Raw genomic sequence first — 17,841 nt, 5'->3', positions numbered from 1 at the left:
AGAACTGAGTTTAAAACTTTGCAGTAGAATGTTTGCCCAAATACACATCCTTGACTGCTTCTAGGGGAAAAAGACCTTAAACCTATCAGTAGGAACTGAAAAATACTTTGAGGAAAGTTCTACATTGAAAACCTCAGCATGAAAAAAACATGAACATTCAAGAAAAGATCAATTCCATTATGAAAAAACACGCATGAGAGATGCTCTAAAAATAAGGGACTTCCAAGTTTTGATATATAGACCACTCAGATTGAATAAAAATACAAATGTGGCAAACATATATCCAAGAAAAAAAAAAAAAAAAAAAAAAAAGAGGAAGTATATAAAAATGTAATGTGTCACAAATTTTGTTTTCCTTTAGTAGACAAGATACTCCTGATTTTATCCTTACGCAGTCCCTACAAATAAACTTCTAATCTGAAGCCTTTCTACCACATGAGTGGTCTCAGTCACATACTGACTGCAAGCTGTTGCCAACAGCACCCCACGCAGGGGGTGCAGAGGAAAGCTTTATGCATCCCCATATAGACTGGTACCAGTTAGAGCAGCCTTAGTATTCACCTATTTCAGGTGTTTCAGAAACACCTGAAAGAGTTTGTGTTCATTACCCCTTCTTCCTTGACAAGTCATCTGGGGGAGCAACTTGAAAAAAGGTTAATTTGGGAGCTATTTTCTGCTACCTGGGAATCCTCTGGCAGCAGGTAAGGCTGATATCATCACAGACACAGAAGGACCAAGGATCCAGGCCACTGAGTTTTACCACAAAATGTAGTGAATTAGGATTACAAACCTATGCACCATTCATAGAAGGTATTTAATCCAAAATGATATAAAACATGTTTTCTGCCCAAATTGTATTATTACAGGTTCCCTGTGAAGGCTGTATCTTGAAGCAAAGACTTACTAACTTCAGCAACTCTGATTTACACATAGATCTTTGGCAGGGTTGGGACAAATTCAGTAACACCAAAAAAAAAAAAAAAAAAAAAAGAAAAAAACAAGGAAGCCTGTAGTTCTTAGTGCACAAAGAAAAAAAGCCTTAATGTACTGCACACACCACTTTCACTATTTTCTCTGTACAACAAAACCCCAGGCTTAAAACGTTAGTCGGTGCTTTAAGAAGTGCCAGCTGTCTATTCAGTTTGCCAATAAATAAAAGTATGTTAAACAGCTTTCAGTTCACTAAGCAATCTATCACGCACAAGAATATATCGTTAATGATATAACTACTTGTGCAAATGCTAGTCACACACTTCCGGCAAGCAATTAGGCTAAACAAAAGTATTTTTTCAATGGGATCATACCTACTGACTTATACAAATACCAGGCTATAAGAGAAGTTTTGCATGAAATTGTAAGTGGTTTTCATTTACTCTTAATCCCTACCTCCTTTCCCTCCATCCCACTCCAAATCAGAAACACATTTCCCTTGATTGTGGAGCTAATTTCCATACCCAAGTAAGTTATCTTAAAGGTAAATAATAATAATAATAATAATTTAGAAGAGATCCAAATTAAGCCTGCAAATAAAAAAAAAAAAAACAACTGTATCAAAATACAGGCTAAAGAAGCAAAAATATTAGGAACCTCCTAACATCACCTTCGGGTAAATTTCTGCTAAAACACTAAGTGATGCATTATATCTTCACACAGCCTTGCAAACATATGGCTCTAAACTCCTTGAACATGATTTAAAACTCCTTATTAACATCTGTAGGATTAGTACGGAGTACCACAAACCTGGCCTCAATTTGTTACTCACATGAGTAGTCCCAGCTCAGAGAATGAAATTACTTGCAGGATTTGGGTCAGTGGAGTTGGTGTTGAATGTTCAGTTACTCTAATATCAGCACATTGTCTGAATATGGATTGCAAGGCCAGACCATTTTTCAGCCAAAGATGAATATTTCTAACAATATTGAAATTCAAATAGCCGAGCATGAGAAGTTACACCTCTGGTGCTTTGACAAAATTAGTTCTATCAGCTCACTCAGAATACTCAAAAGAAATCACTGGAGCGATGCGTGGTGGAAGGTTTGCAGCACAGAAAAACACCTAAAGTAGTTTATGTCCACTTAAATGCTAGCTTTTCAAAAGAGCCTTTAAATGAAGAGCTAACTGGGATTCAAGAAGTTTTTTAATAGTTATGAAAGCTTCTTTTTGGATATCAACAAAAGCGTCATGTCACAGTACAGCAAGTTTTTGGCTCCTCCAAAGGAAGGCTACGACATTATGTATTTGAGTAGCAGGCGTGCCACTAACTACCAATCTTATTTTGTCAGGATTAGAGCTCGTCTTCACTGATGTGTTAACTTGAAATAAGTTTTGTCCTTTACACAACCCATTTCCAAGCTAAAAAATTTCTAGTTCCATTTCAGTGGTGATCTACATGCAAACTAGCTGGCCAACATGGGAGGGAATAAAAGGGCACAGACAAGGAGTGCAGAAGTCAGAGCAGAAAAATAATAATAATAATAAAATCAAAACCAGGCTGTGGTTCTCATACAGTTCCACAGGCAGAGCAGGAAAGATGGCACTTATCAGCAGGCAGAGTGGGAAAAGCAGGTGGGAAAAAATGTTGGAAAAATCTGTCAGCCCAGCTGGATCCACATGACAACTTCTGTCCCCATTGTAGCAGGTTGTACAATACGCAAAAAACTTGAACAAGCAAACACACCTCTGCAAATAAGAGGTGGAATAATAGGTTGCTGTTCCATCCATTTATTTCTGCATTATTTAATTATTTAAGTCCCCCCAGTCCTGGGTTCCACTGCCTTATTTTCATTAACCCTTTAGAAACCACAAACACACACACACCCCGAAAAGGCAAGAACCAAGCCAGAGTATTTCTCCTTGTGGAGGACAAGGCATATATCAGAACATTCACTCTCCCAGTTTTTGCCTTCACTTTTCTTGCAAATCCAAAGAAAGGCCAGTTATAAAAAGAACTACACCAGTCTCAGCCTACGTATTACAACTTTCACATCTACTTGGAAACAGACTCACTGGCTTCTACCTCACCTCACATATCTAAACACACTCAAGTCTGAAAGTGCAGATTTTCATTATTTTAATTGCTTGCTGGGTGGTTTCAAGATGCCAATATTTACCACTCTTCCTGACTGCATTTTTAAAAAGATTTGTTTAGAAACACTACAGTTCTTTGCCAAGATTGGCCTACTAAGTGCCATATGTCTAATTCCAGAATCAGGGCGTCCTTGTTATGAGTTTAAATTGGTAAACATCATAAAACATAGAAAGAGAAAAGTCAGCTAGAAAGCTAACTGATCAAGTAAACATTTTCTCACTTAGAAGATAACCTTTTTCTTTTTCTCTAGACCCCACCACAAGCCCCAACCTCCAAGGCCCCACTTCCAGCTGTCTCTTTAAGCCAGCCAAAGTGGAAAGGTACTTCAAACATCCAGCACAACCAAGCTTTCACTGCTCTCCTTGTTGGTGGTCCGTCATATGGAATGGTTTTAATAGTTGGAAGCAATGCCTTAAGTGTCAGAAAACAAGAACACTTTCTGTAAGAAAGCTTTCCAATACTACTAGTATTCTAGAAAAGAAAAAAAAAATCTTATAGTAGATTAAAAGGTGAAAAGCCAAAAGAAATGGGAAAAAAATTAGGAAACTATTCCTTATGGCAAGGTTCAACTTGTATCTTAGAGTTGGAGGAAGGGCTATTATTTATATACTTGTTTAAAAACTCATTCAGAGTGATAGAAAAGAGGCATATTTTTTTTTCAGTCTCGGATTTCTAATGGCAAGTGAAGTCTTTGGCCACACATCAAAATGTATCTGGTGCTATGTTAGATTTAAATTACATTGACTCAGTAGAATTTTAGAAATGCAGTATGCAATACACTGATGCAAGACATAGCTTGCTGAACAATGCAAGAACTATAACAAAGTACTCAATGTATACATTTCTGCTCTTTAGGAGCCCTCAAAAGTATTTGCTTTGAATCACTGTTTTTGTTTTTCCCTGAAGATAATGGAGCAAATGTGTCAAAATTATTCTATACCTTTCTGTTCAGATGTCACGAAAATACCTCAGTAAATAAAGGTAGCAGTATCTGATCTAGTCCTATAAGGCATTTTCTTCTATAGTCATAATACAGGAGGTTATATATGTATATATATATATATTTATTTATTTATATTCACTGAATTTAGAAACCATCTAGCCAAAAAATTTCATCTGCATGTAATTCTTAAATACACACATAGCAACTGAATATGCAAAGGGGTTAGTGCAATCCTGTGCAAAAATGAGAGCACAGTCCTGCCAGATTAAACCAGAACAAAATGTACTGTCTTGCATATACAACAAGAATCCATATGTAATTTTTCTGGGCTAGAAGAGAGTACAGTGTGTTCCCATTAATATTTACTCATCTTCCATTTCAAACTGTAAGCTTTGTATTTTCAGATAGCAAATACTTTTGAATATTCAAGTAACAGCTAGTTCTATTTTACTGAGATTACTTACTAACAAAGGAATCCAGAATAAACTGGCTCTCTGCTTGAAAAATATCACTCAACAGCCAAAGAAAACCCCTCTGAAACATTCCTGTGTTTGGAGGACGTAAGGAAACTCATCTTGGATGATGATGATGGTGCTATATAGAAATAATACTTATCTATCCTATCAAACTGGACATTTTATTGGCCTGGGTATCAGGTACAGTGCTAAGTGGGAAAGGGCACACTTGGGAACACATGGAAGGATCACTTTTCCCGTAAGGGTCTTGACATCTTGTTGGCTAGCCAAAAAGGCATGGGTTGTCCCCCATCCTCTTCTCCCGATCCCATGCTACAATCTTAGAAGCCTGTCATCCATTTCCATCCTTTATTCTCCCTTCCATGAATACAGACAGACCATCTGACAATGGATTGGGTAAGACTTATCTTCAGTTTTGTTGGGGTGAAGCACCCAAGGTTATTTCACTTGCTCAATTTTCAAGTAAATTTATCTTAGGATGTGCAGGAACAACAGGACTCTGTAGGGGTGCTCAGGAGAAAATTCTGGTAATGTATTTCCCCACTGGCCAGCACCCTTTCAAGGTGGGGCAGGATAGAAAGTGAACAGCTGAAATTAAACTGAATTATGGTGTGTGAGAATAAGCTATTGCCTTTTTTTGATTAAGTGGCCATGTTTCTGTACCAGTTCCATTCCAGTGTTGGCTACATTACGTAATTGAAAGTAGCCTTTCAATTTACATAAATTCCTCTTTATTCAACTGCATAGCCTTATCAGAACTACTGCGTTTGTCTGCTTAAGTATTAAGAATGATTACAAGATGCTCTGTACCATATGTAGTAGTTTCATAAACAAGTAGGATTTCTTTATTTATTTTGCCAGTAAAATGCCTGACCATCTACTCACGAAAATGGAGTAAACCAAGTAGCTGGTGTAAATTATATCCCACACCTATCCATAGCAGCCTACAAAATTCAAGAAATTAGCCCATGAATTAATTTCACCACCCAGTGTAAGACTTCTTTTCATTCATAAAATGAATGTAATATGAAAGAGTAGAATATGGAAAACAAGAAAATTATTTTTTGTCTCAGTTTGAACACAAATTTTTTTATGAACATCAGCAGAAGCATAAGTAAATTATAACTGTACGTTATTATGATTCTATGATTAATGTCCTAGACAAGGAAACAATATACAGAATATTTTTTATTTATTTATTTTACACCCAGGAAAGTAAAGTAGACACAGGTCTACCTGCATTCCTACATTCCTACTTATATTCAATGCATTTATATTTATTGAAAAGTCCTAAGGACTGAATTTCCTCTGAAAAGGAACTACTACTAATAATACATTTGCCTTTATTTTCAACTTTCCAATGTTTTAGCTTGAGTTCCAAGAACTCAAACTTAATTTCTTACTGCTCTTTCTTCCTGCACTGTCTGGGAAGAGCAGGCTTCAAAGCTGAATTACATTTGTGAAAGAACAGAAGCTGACCATACCCAGGATCTGATTCAGATCCCAATGAAATTAATGGAAAACTTTCCATCAAATGCAATTGAGCTTGGAACAGGTTTCTGTATAGAGCTATGCTGGTATTTGAGGTTTTGTGGGGATTGGGAGTTGTTTCATTTTGTTTTTTAATCAGCAATGCTATTCACTTAGTACAAACAGTCTATTCAAATACTCAGACAATTCCTCAGTTGTATTTTATAGTCTTCTCTAAGAAGTGCTCAATTTAATGGAGATTATTTTGAACAAAAGTGTATAACCTTTGCAGGATTTTTCTTCTGCTGTCATTAAATGCAACCTGGGTTGCAGCTGCATTTTTCTGTACTGCAAGTTTCTTTCTGAGGTGTTTTGTCCAGAGGACATCTTACCTGAAAACCTTTTCTAGAGATGATACAAGATCTTCTAGGATAACAAAAGTATGAATTATCCTAAACATATATAAACTATATTCAACTAAACTACAAGTTCAACATGCTTGCTACTCAGTGCTTTCAAATTCCTTGGGTCCTCCTAAACAGCTACTCGGTATAAAGCTTTAAACTCATCCCAGTTCTCTTCTTTTTTTTTTTTAGAGCAGCTGATGAGTAAACTCTTCTTTCTCTGAGTAGGTCCTGCAAGGAGATCATCTTTCAAAAATAAAGCTGTCAGTCACTAGACAGAACTTGTGACTGCAGGGCAAGTTTAGCTCTTCTCTCACTTTTGGGGATTGTTTCCTAACAAATTCCCTCTTCTTACACTAAGACACATACTGTAAGTGTCTATGAATGTAATTCAGACTGTTTTGATGTGGAGTTTCAACTGACTTCTGGAACACATTGTGTTATGAGTAAATTTCCACAGCATGCCACACATTTCCTAGGTTTACTTTAGATCTTTTGCCAAGATTAACAGCATTTCTTTCATGTTGCTTTCTTTACATTTATATCTATATTCCATGTTTAACAATGTTTCAATGGGTCTGGAGAAAGCATTAAAGATCTTTAACTTTAAAATACATAATTTGTTGCTTTCTAAACACTCTGCTTCATCTATTATTCCACTTTGCATTTGTTTATAATTCACTCAACCTTCCCTTCTGAAAACTTCATGAACTGACAAAATTTGCTGACTTTTCACAAGCTAGAAAATGCAAGATATGCCTTACACTGATTTATCCATGAAATAAAACAATTAAAATAGGTCAAACAATTCACAGAAACAACAGTAAATTCTAATTCTACACATTTTACAATACTAACTATAAACATCTATTAACACACAAATGAAATGTTGTTGCTTTCATCTCTATTACATCCCATAAAATTTTCCACAAGTGGTTTTGTCCTATTATTTTCACAACTTCAATTTCATTTTGCTGTAATCATTCATTTTATCTCTACATATTCTTTTTGTGTTACATTGAGTGTTATCATTCATTTTGCTGTAAGTTTGATGCATCTTCAGAAGATACCAGACACTGTTTCTTAATTCACAGAAATCTGTATCTCAGAGTTACATGAATGTGACTTCTCTATCATTTTCACATGATTATCATTTTCACATATGGCATACTGACCTGGTCATCGTAACGGTAAGTGAGGAATTGCTCCCCTGTGGTATCCTCAAGAAAACTCCCTTGTGGAGAGAGCGCAAATTCAGGCAAGAAGTATGCACCTTGGGACTGCTCTGCTCTTGTCTGTAAGAGATTCAGAAAGGTCACGTTACAGCTACTACAAACGCAAGTCAAGATTTTAAACTGTACATATAGTTACAATGAATAGACATGATCTTCTGAGTAAAATGCATTGTGTTTTTAAGACACTGTATTTCTGGGGGGATACTTTGCTCCAGAGGTCTGTCACAAGGATTTAACAAATGCTTACAGGGATCCAAAAACAACCAAATGCACTAGTAGCAGAACCACCTATTAAAGATAATATCTCTGGCTTATCAGTTACCACAGCTGAAAGACAGTGAAAAAACACACTGAAAAAGCAACATCAAGTTATGCTTTCTTTTTTGGTTACATGCTTCACTAGACTGGCTGCTGCAGACAATAATGGGTTTTTAGTTAAATACAGCATGTCTATTCTTACAGGACAGCACAAAAAGAGAATCATAGTTTAGGAGACACTTTGGGAGTTCAGCTAGACCAGCCCCCTCAAAGGAGGGTCATCTGTGAGCCCATGACACTGAATTACTTTCCTGTCCTGCAGGAAAGAAGTTGCAAAGAATAAATTGGATGGTGGGAGGGGAAAATGATTGAATTGAACACCAGAGAGTGGTCCATATAAGTTCTGTAAGTCATGCACAATTGGTGAACAGTGCTTGAGAACAGGCCAGGAGAGGAATACGGGCCCATTTTGAGCTCCAGAAGAGCTAATTCTGTCTAAATCAGAGCCACTATCTCCAAGCTGGCTGACACCTAGGCCCTTGTTAGGCAAAGGTCTATGGTCTGATCCATGGATTTTCAGGAACCATAACACTTTGAACATGCTAGACATGCTGAAGACATGCTGGTTGAATATGCTGTCATTGCATTGTTGGTCTAAGGCAGCCCAGCCACGTAGCAAATGTACTGCATGGACACTTATGTCCTCATTCCTACTATCAGGCAGCAGCTCTACCCTGGAAAGCTAATTGGTTTGCATACAAGAGAAAATGAGCAATCGTTTTTTGAAAGAGTACTGGATCCAGCTGGGGTAGGGGAAGAGTGGGAAGGGCAAGAAGATGAAAGTTACCTTCCAAGAGGTTGAAACCTTTTAGGGAAGAAAAAGACTGAAATGTACAAGTTATTGCTGGACATTTACCAACAAGTCAACTTAACAAATGGAGTTTAATTAAACTGTTCTTATATTTTGACATATGCAATAATTTTACAGGAAAGCTTACAGTTACCATCAACCAGTTTCCAGACTGTTGGCTAGAACTGTACCAAACAACAGCAGTATAACCTCAGTGCCAGATAACTAGAGATTTCAGAAACAATCTATGTAATTCAACCAGTTTGTAGTGGAAAAGGAAGGCAAGAGCTTCTGTAGTTCCCCTCTTGTGCAGGGAATTCACTTTCTGAAACTCACAACTTATCTCATAAAAAACAGATGCCATGTCATTCTCAGTGTGAGTCTGGAGAAACTTAACATTGCTGTTGCTTACTCTGTTCTGCAAAGAAGTAGCTGTCAGCTTCTCAGACTGTAAACCCCATCATTTGTGACAAGCACTAAATTAACATACTTGTTCTAAATTGAGCAATCTTCATATAAACTAGAAATAGCTTGCAAAGGACATGTCTAGACTAGGGTAAAAGGTCACACTTCAGTGTGCTGGACCGAAGAAGATTTTAAAGAGGACTTTTTCACCAGGCCCGCATAATAGTAATTCATGTTCATTGTGTTGTCACGACATTTTCTCTAAACTCTATTATACCAGTGGTCTCACTTGTATACTGTAGCCAACTGACTTTATTTATGCAGAAGTAAATTACAGAAAAAAAAAAAAAAAAAAAAAAAAAAAAAATCTGCATTTGATAACAATAGTTTCCCCATAAAGTAACTAAGAGAGGTCCACAGTTACACTTCATGCTGAATCCAAGCTGGCTGCAGCTCACGCAGGCCTTGACATGTTAAGTGTAACCCAGACGTGAAACTGGCTGACATAATCTGGCATTTTTCCCCACTGGTTTCAATGGACTATCGATAGATCCTATATAAGGGAATATGGCAATGATGTAATCCTGTGATTTCAGTGCAGGGCTAATGGATAAGAGATATGCGTTCTAAATCTCAAGTGGCCTGGGTTAAACTACTTGACATTTCTACCTCAGTTTCCCCAGGTGTATAACAATTACAGCATCAAGTGATCCGTATTAATAGTGTATTGTAAAGTTTAGTTTATATTTGTAAAATACTTTGGAAAAGAATAGTACTAAATGTATAATAAGTACTAAATAAATAAGTACTAAATTTATAATAATATTTTGGAAAGAGCTGTCGAACTAAAGAACAGAAGAGAATCCATATTACTCTACCACACTTCTTAGAAAAATGTATATCATACTGCTGCTTGATTTCCCATAAACAAATTTGCCAGTAGGGTATGCAGTGATTAACTGGTTTGTGCTTCTCATCTTTATAAGGTAAATATTTAAAATAGGAGGTCTTTGGACATTCATCAGTATTATTCTTTGAATATAAAAGATGCCAACATTTGAAGCTGAAATAATGATTTAATAAATATTATATGAAAAAACAAGGATTTATCCCACACACATGAACATATATTCAATTTGTTTTTAATCAAAAGCTAACAAATGGCTAGTCACTGGGGAAGTAGAAGAATGCTTGCCAGATTAAGGCAAGATCTGGCTTTCAAGCATGGAAAAAAATCAATGAAAAAAAGGTGAATTTTTTATGAGGTTACACCTGAGGTTATAGTAGAAACTGGTCTAAATGCAGCAATAGGTACTGCTACCTACCTAACATTACTAAAGTGAAGGAGAAATGCAGCAAAACATTCAACTGAAAGCAGGAATCTACTAAGAATGCACTGAGTTGAATGACAAGGGGATATTGAAGCTAAGTAAATACAGCTGATACACAGCCTAAATCAAGAAGTTTGTTAACAAAATCAAAACTTTCTCAAAGAATTATTTTGAATCAACTCAAAATAGCATAAAAACATTTTCCCCTCTAGGTATATGCACCTTAAGTAAGCTGCATTTTTGCTGTTTGAACCTTTCCAATACACTTCCATTCATGTATCGTACTGAACACAAAATGCACTGTTTCCATTTGGTCCACTTTATTCCCCACTGAGGAGTCTATCACAGTTCCTTGTGAGCCTTTTATATTTCTATGGGTACTTTTGCCTAAACGTAATTCATATTTCAACAGTCTCTGGTTTTATAGTGTATTTGGGATCATCTCTGAATGATTTAGCTAATCTGATATAAATTTATGTTTTAAACTAAAGACTGCAAGTTTCAGAAAACAATTATATTTCATGCTAGTGTTTTAACTCTCTTTAATGGCCAGTTTAATGTTAATAGCTTCAAGTTAAATGTGTGAAATTACAAGTACAGTTAAGATTTAGAACAGGCATTTTAAAACAGCTTTACAATTCCATGATCTTATTAGAGATGAAGAAAGAAGGTGATAATGTAGCTAAACCAGGTAATACTTGCTACATAAAATCCGTTAAGATTAATGCAGATAAATAGATGAATTGGTGTTTAAAACTTTTCTGGGTATCAGTTAGCCAGAATATGCCTCCTATTAGTCAGAAACTGAAAATAAAAATAAAAAATCTTCCATCCTACATCATTCTACCTATGTGATCAAGGAGAAATATCCTGAAAAGTAGATAATGTATTTAGGTTCTGGGAAGTGTAAAATGGCACTGTGCCTATTCAAAGGCTTATGCTCTAAGCACATCTTTGATCTCAGGCTGTGATTACTTCTTCACTCATCACTCTCCACCTGAGTGCTTGAAGATTAAATTACTCTTCCACTTTCAATTGCAGAAGACAAAATGAACAGTTGGTATCCAAGTCTCTGGTTTTTTGATCTCCCTCCACCAAGACTTGCCTGTTGCTATTTTTACTGCTGCCCAATTTCATTGCTCTACATGCTACTCCGAATAGAAACATCTTCACAAGGTGAAGTTGCTGGATTCAAGGATTTTATATTTTATTACTGCAAATAAGAGAGGAATGGTTACTGAGAGCTTCTGAGCCAATGTGAACATTAACAAGTAGCATGGTTGAGTGCCATGAACTGAATCCGTAGATCAAAACAGTGGCCAGCACCAAATACTCACACAACAGTATTTGGAGGAGAGGAGTTTTGTTGTTGTTGTTGTTTGGTTGGTTGGTTTGTTTGTTTAAACTTTTTTATTATTATTATTAATTTATTTTTAAGCTAGCAACTAGCTCTATTCAATCCCATAGACTATCCATTAGTGACTGAAGTACATTAGTTTTGCTGCTGGTGCACATCTTCTGATTTTTTCATCCAAAAGGAACCTTATTAGCACGCTTTGTCTTTTGTTGTCCCTCCTTGGTATCTTGGATTTATATTAACTATTGCCATCCAACTCACTTGAAATTATCAAATCAGAGTAAACATTAAAAGGTAGACTTTTCCTGTGACTATAAAAAATATATATATATTTAACCACCGGTCATTCTTTCCAAGGTACAGATTTCCAAGGTACAGAAGAATTTCATCCAAGGATTTAAACTGTTATTGTAATTTCAGATAAATTGGAAATTGTAGTTTAGTCTACAATACTCGGGGATCATGTGACATAAAGGATATTGCAAAGTTCAACTGAACATCATAATAACATGCCACTATTCTATTTAATCATAGCCACCAGAAGACTGGAAAATGTGTTCCCTAATTATATATAAACAAGAGCAGCTTTAGAAATGTAGCTTCCTGCTCAGTGTTGAAGGTCTAGGAGATGAGAAAATGGAGACCAAGTGTCGCAAAGAAATGACTTGTACATAATTAGAAATAAAGCACTTGTGTTTCAGATGTAATAATTTCATTTTTTGAGTTTCTTGGCACCAAAAAACACATTAATGTATTTTAATCAGAGGCCAAATAAGAACTATGCTTTTATGTACACCTAGTGCAAATTAGTATTACCTGGACTTAAATCAGTCTTTCCCTAACAAAGCCCGTGTGCTTGCTAAAAATAGGGAGCATAAACAGAGTAACAAAAAAAGTTCAAAATGATCCATCTTAAATGCCAAAGATGACAAAATACCACACTGTTCCTGAAACTGCCTCATTATCTCTTTTTTAAGAAGGGGAACAGACAAAAGATAAATGTCCAGTGACCTTGAGCTTTATAGTTATATGCAATCACACTATCTTGCCCAAAGTAAATTCTGTAACAGAAAACCAGAAGAGTTCATTTGTGGCTCGTTTAGTAGCTCTTGTTGGAAGGGGAAAATTAGTCATGGTCTTCAAAGTATTAGTTTCCAAACTCCTCATTTTAGGGAAAAAGATGGGAAAATAAGCAAATGAGAAATTGCATCTGTATTCTTAATAACTTGTATTTACACGTTCATCAGATTAATATGCATGGCAAGTCCAATCATATACCAAAATGTATGCCTTCCAATTTAATTCTTCATGTTAAGTATCTGTCTACTAAGCTGCTGTAGCATGATTTCTGCCCCAGGGAACTAATATACAGGCTAAGTAGCAGTTCAGTTTAATGGATTTTAAAGGACTCCAGTACAAAAAATGTTAGATGGAATATAGCAGTCCAGTCTCATCACTAGATGAAGAAGCGTGTTAGCAGATAAACAAAGTCACAACAGTATTTCAAAGCTTCAGATACTGCCAGAGCAAGAAATGCTGATGAATAAATATCTAGTAAGATTTAGATTAGCTTTTGTTATGATCAAGATTTACAAAAACAACTTCCTAATGCTATATGCTATGTAACATTTAAAGACCCTGAAAGTGAGCTGTTTCCACAGAATCTGCCAGAAGTTCAGCTTTTCTGTAGACCAGGCCAATTATTTAAAATAGTAATTAATATCAAACTAAGACACCAACATTTCAAACCAGAATTAAAATGTAAACTTTTTTTTTTTTTCCCAATAAAAAAGAATGGACTCAAAAGACACTTGCTAAGCTGCTGAACTGATGAAAACCAAGTACTTCTTCATAGAAGAACCCCTGAAACTCAGAATGTGGCTGCCAAGTTTCATCAGAGAAGTCACAACTGAGATGAGACAACCTTGAAGCTGAACCAGAAGTTCTTCCAAAGACAGATCAGAAGCGTGACTCAATAGCTGTTTTCACAGCTATGCATGCGCTGGTCTGCTAGTTAAAGGCAGACTTCAGGACTGCCTGATTTAAGCACAAATCAAATGATTTTTCATCTCACTATCTGTCATTAGAGATTTGTTTAGAATATGTAGAGATAAAATAAGCTTAGGAAAACATGTCTGTAACTTGAAGATACATACAAAGTTAAATGAAAGGATTCATAAGCATTTTGCATCAGCTATGACAGTGAAGAAAACAGTTGCCCACACCATTTCTGCTGCTCCAAACAAGCCCATCCTGCACCCTCCTGAGCATTTGAATCATTCCCAACTTGAATGTGCTCAAGATCATGTCCTCAAAGCAAAAAATCTAAGCCTTTCTCACATGGTGTAAGTTTGTACAACTTAAAGCAAACACAAGAGGGGTAATAGAGATCATTTTGGTTTTAAATTAAGACACTATCTCCCAGTCTTTCCAGAAAGCTATTTTACCAAAATTTCTCTTGATTAAATGTAAATACATTTTCTTTGTTGTAAGTTGGGCTAGAGATGGAGATCAACACATTTTGAAAATCTTTCTTTACCTTGTTAAATTTATACTAGTGATTAAGCTTTTGGATATTTATCAACAACTACTTATGTTTTCTCTTGCTATGGTCTGGCTGAGGGATTAAACTTGTCACTGAGAGACTGCAGTACTATTTAGCCAAAATCTCATTTAGTCTCAAAACCCAGCTTAAATATCAACTCTGCTTCACGTTTCCAAAAGAAATATGAAACCTGGAGTTTTCCCTCCTCCAATGAAGCTCCTTCTATGCTGCATTAGGCAGCCCGTCCTCTTTCTGCAGGATTGATGTGCCTAATACTTGCTTTTGAAAGAGCTGTGCTAGCAGCCTGAAGTTGCTCCCAGTGATATAAATGGCAATGCACACACCAACAGCCTTACAAAACTGGAGCCCAAATACATCTTCAGCATGACAACTCTTGCAATATTATGTTTGCTATCAGGCCTGTGAATAACACTAGTTACTCAGTGCTATTTGGCTTTGCATAAACAAAAGCCAAAGTGAGAAATACGAGCACTCTTAAATAAGATGACCCTGAAGTAATTCATTTCCAAGTATTGTCAGAAAGTTAGTGACTGTGGATCAGATTCTGCTTGCAAAATATGTATTGCCCCGTTATTTCCTGAGCCTTCAGTTGAGCCTTTGGGGGAATGGGCACAACAATATTTAGAGCCAGTTTAAAAGCAATTTTATAGCATATGGATAAAACATACACTATAAAGTCTGGATATTACTATTACCAACGAGAGTAGAGTTACACATACAGAAAGGGTACAACAAGCCTATTCTTAAGAACAAGAAAAAAGGCTTGAAAAGATATGGATTTACCAGTAGGAAGAGAGGAAATTAGGTAACAGCAAAAAAAGTAATTTTAATTCCTGTCCCCTGATTCCCTGCCACAGCGGTGACACGATTTATAAGCCCAGCACAATGTGATGTCTATTTTCCGTCTCCTTACAAATGCTGAGAAGCTGCATTAAATAACATCAGTGGCATCGGTGTTGAGAGGCTGCTGGCAGTGATGTGAGCAGGGACTGTACCTGCTCTATAGAGGGAAAGCGATTTGTTCTTAAACTTGTATCTCCTGAATATGCAGCTTGACTAGTCTATCACATTTATCTGTTTCTTTGCTTGTTTACTGATTTTATATAAATGTCCTGTTCAACAGTTTATCTTAAAGCAGTCACTCACATTAACACAAAATGCTAATGGCTTTGAATGGTGAAATAACATTCTACCTGCACATTGGCTGGGGCTTGGTGCTTTGGGGGAGCAGGGGAAGTAGGCAAAAGGACATTTGCACTTTATTTATTTATTTTTAAGATTGAAGGTACTAGAATCCTCTTGATGGAACACACATTCCTGCCAAAAACAGTGGAGGTGAAGAACATCTTGTTAAAAAAAATAAATGTAGAAGTGTAACAAAACTTTCATTAATCCATCCTTTTAAAGTCTTGCAAGCAAGACAGAGCTAACTGAAGGCTTCTACAAGTTTTTATCCCTCCTTTCACCATATGTTCAACACTATTCCAAACAAAACCCACCTTTTATTCTTTATTTATTAGCCTAATAATTGGCAAAATTCTTGTCATAAATCAAGTTCTTTTAGCATTATTGGAACATACTCACATGGAACTCCTGAAGGTCTCTAAGGGTCCTCTTAGCCTCCATAGAAAAAAATATGCTACAAAAATACTGTCAGTGTCCTTAGCAAGAAAAACGGGATAATCTGTAGTATTTTTAAGATATGATAAAGCTTCCTTTATCATGACCACTGTGCAGTGAAAGCTTTTTTTTTTTTTTTTAATTTGCTAAACTGACAGGTTGCTAGCAGTTGAATGGACTCCTTTGCAGGAAGCAGACAATCTTGCTTGTTTTTCTATGGACACATGACTGCAGCCTGCCCATATGCCTCCTTCAGTGATACGCTGAAGGAGACTGAAAGCATAATCCTTTAGGAACAGCAGATTTATTTACAGAAGGCAAGAAAGGAACATAGTTTAGGTTATGTGGGATCACTGTCAGAGTCAGTGGAATTATAAAACCTTACAAAGTCAACACATGCACTGAATGAAGATGCTCATATTGCTTTAGGGTTAAAGAACAAAATGAAACAAGAGAAAGGATATCATACAATTCCTTCATTGAGCAGTAGGAGCCTCTGTCATGGAGAGGCAAGCAAGACACCTTAATAGCTTTGGCAAATCATGTGCTAACAGAAATTAGGATTATTTAGTAATAACAACATTAAATAAATAAATAAATAAATAAATAAATAAATAAATAAATAAAAGAAGACTGTGGGCTATATGAGATGAGTGAGTCTGTAGTAAGCTACAGGCTGCAAGTACTCAACTCTTTACTAGTGAGATAAGTGGCACAAAACAGGGAAAGGGCAACATCAGCCTTTTCTAACAGATGACTTCCTTCTCATCCCCTCACCCAGTAGGGCTAGGTAATCGCTCTAGTAATGCTAAAGAAAGGGTGTAAGGAAGGCACAAATGTTCCCAGGTAACAACGAGTTGGATCTAAATGGGAAGCCTCCTGAAATGCAACATAAAGGATCTGGGTCAGGTGAAACATGATGGCACAGTTCTGTGAGCAATTCTGCTCAGCACTTGCAAAATGCCCCCTTGTTTTCATTTCACAACAGTGATGTGCCCACACTGCGGTGACTGCCTGGTCCAGGATTTGGGGATCAACATTTCAGCTAGACATGATCAACCTGTCTGCATGCTGGTTTAAACACATCAAGGAAGGTAGTGCAGGTGGCTAGCGATTCACGTTTATATGTGAACAAAATGGGACCTAACACATTGTCACATACAGGAAAAAAAGAGTTAGCTATTATCAGATAAATAGGCTAATGATGAGAGAATGTAGGACAAAAACTTCACACAATACTTTGTTCCTGTGCAGTATATTATACCTAGTGAGAAAATCTACTTAGCTCTTCTACACTCTAGTATTATGGTGCTATTCATCAAGAGATCTCATATTACTCAAAGTTGTCATTATCCTCATTTTACAATGCCTACTCTCAGGAGAGTCTGGCTAAGAATGACATGGGACTCTTGACTCAGATTTTCCTGATTCTTTTTAATTTAGATTATAACCTTAATGTTATTAATGTTATGTTATGTTAGTGTGATTATTTGTATTTAATTTCCTTTAGAGTTTTTTTCTTTAATAGTGATATAATTTGAACTGACATAGTAACATGCTTTTCATATACTTCAGTTGAAATTGTGCCTAAGGGCAGTGAAATTCTCATCCATAAGCTGTGTAAGGAAAAAACCTCTGGCGCTCAGAAGCCAAACACCTGCTAGAACTAGTGGCGGATCCAGATTTTTAAGAGAATTCCTGTTGTATAATGAAAGCACAAAGAAGGGAAATGTGTGGGGCAATGGAATGGTATTAAAACCACAGCACTTAGGGGAGAAAAAGAATCCTAAACCACTATATTCAGTATTCAGAGCTAAATACTGAAAATTTTGATATTA

At 36.3% G+C, this 17,841-nt stretch overlaps 1 protein-coding gene across 7 annotated transcripts in view; it reads right to left on the bottom strand.

The window, feature by feature from the left end:
- ADAMTSL3 (ADAMTS like 3) overlaps window positions 1–17,841 on the bottom strand; it is a 216,531-nt gene that overhangs the window by 150,319 nt on the left and 48,371 nt on the right. For all 7 annotated transcript variants that reach the window (XR_014318280.1, XM_082769441.1, XM_082769440.1 and 4 more), the window contains one exon: window positions 7,557–7,676. Coding sequence is in view for 6 of the 7 variants with exons in the window: in XM_082769441.1 (XP_082625567.1) it covers window positions 7,557–7,676 (120 nt within the window). In the remaining variant the exon portion in view is untranslated. The remainder of the gene's footprint in view (window positions 1–7,556; window positions 7,677–17,841) is intronic.

Source organism: Aythya marila (genome assembly GCF_965140915.1).
Source record: "Aythya marila genome assembly, chromosome: 11".
NCBI lineage: Eukaryota > Metazoa > Chordata > Aves > Anseriformes > Anatidae > Aythya > Aythya marila.
Note: the sequence above shows the minus strand (reverse complement) of the source record. Positions and strands in the feature narration are given on the sequence as shown.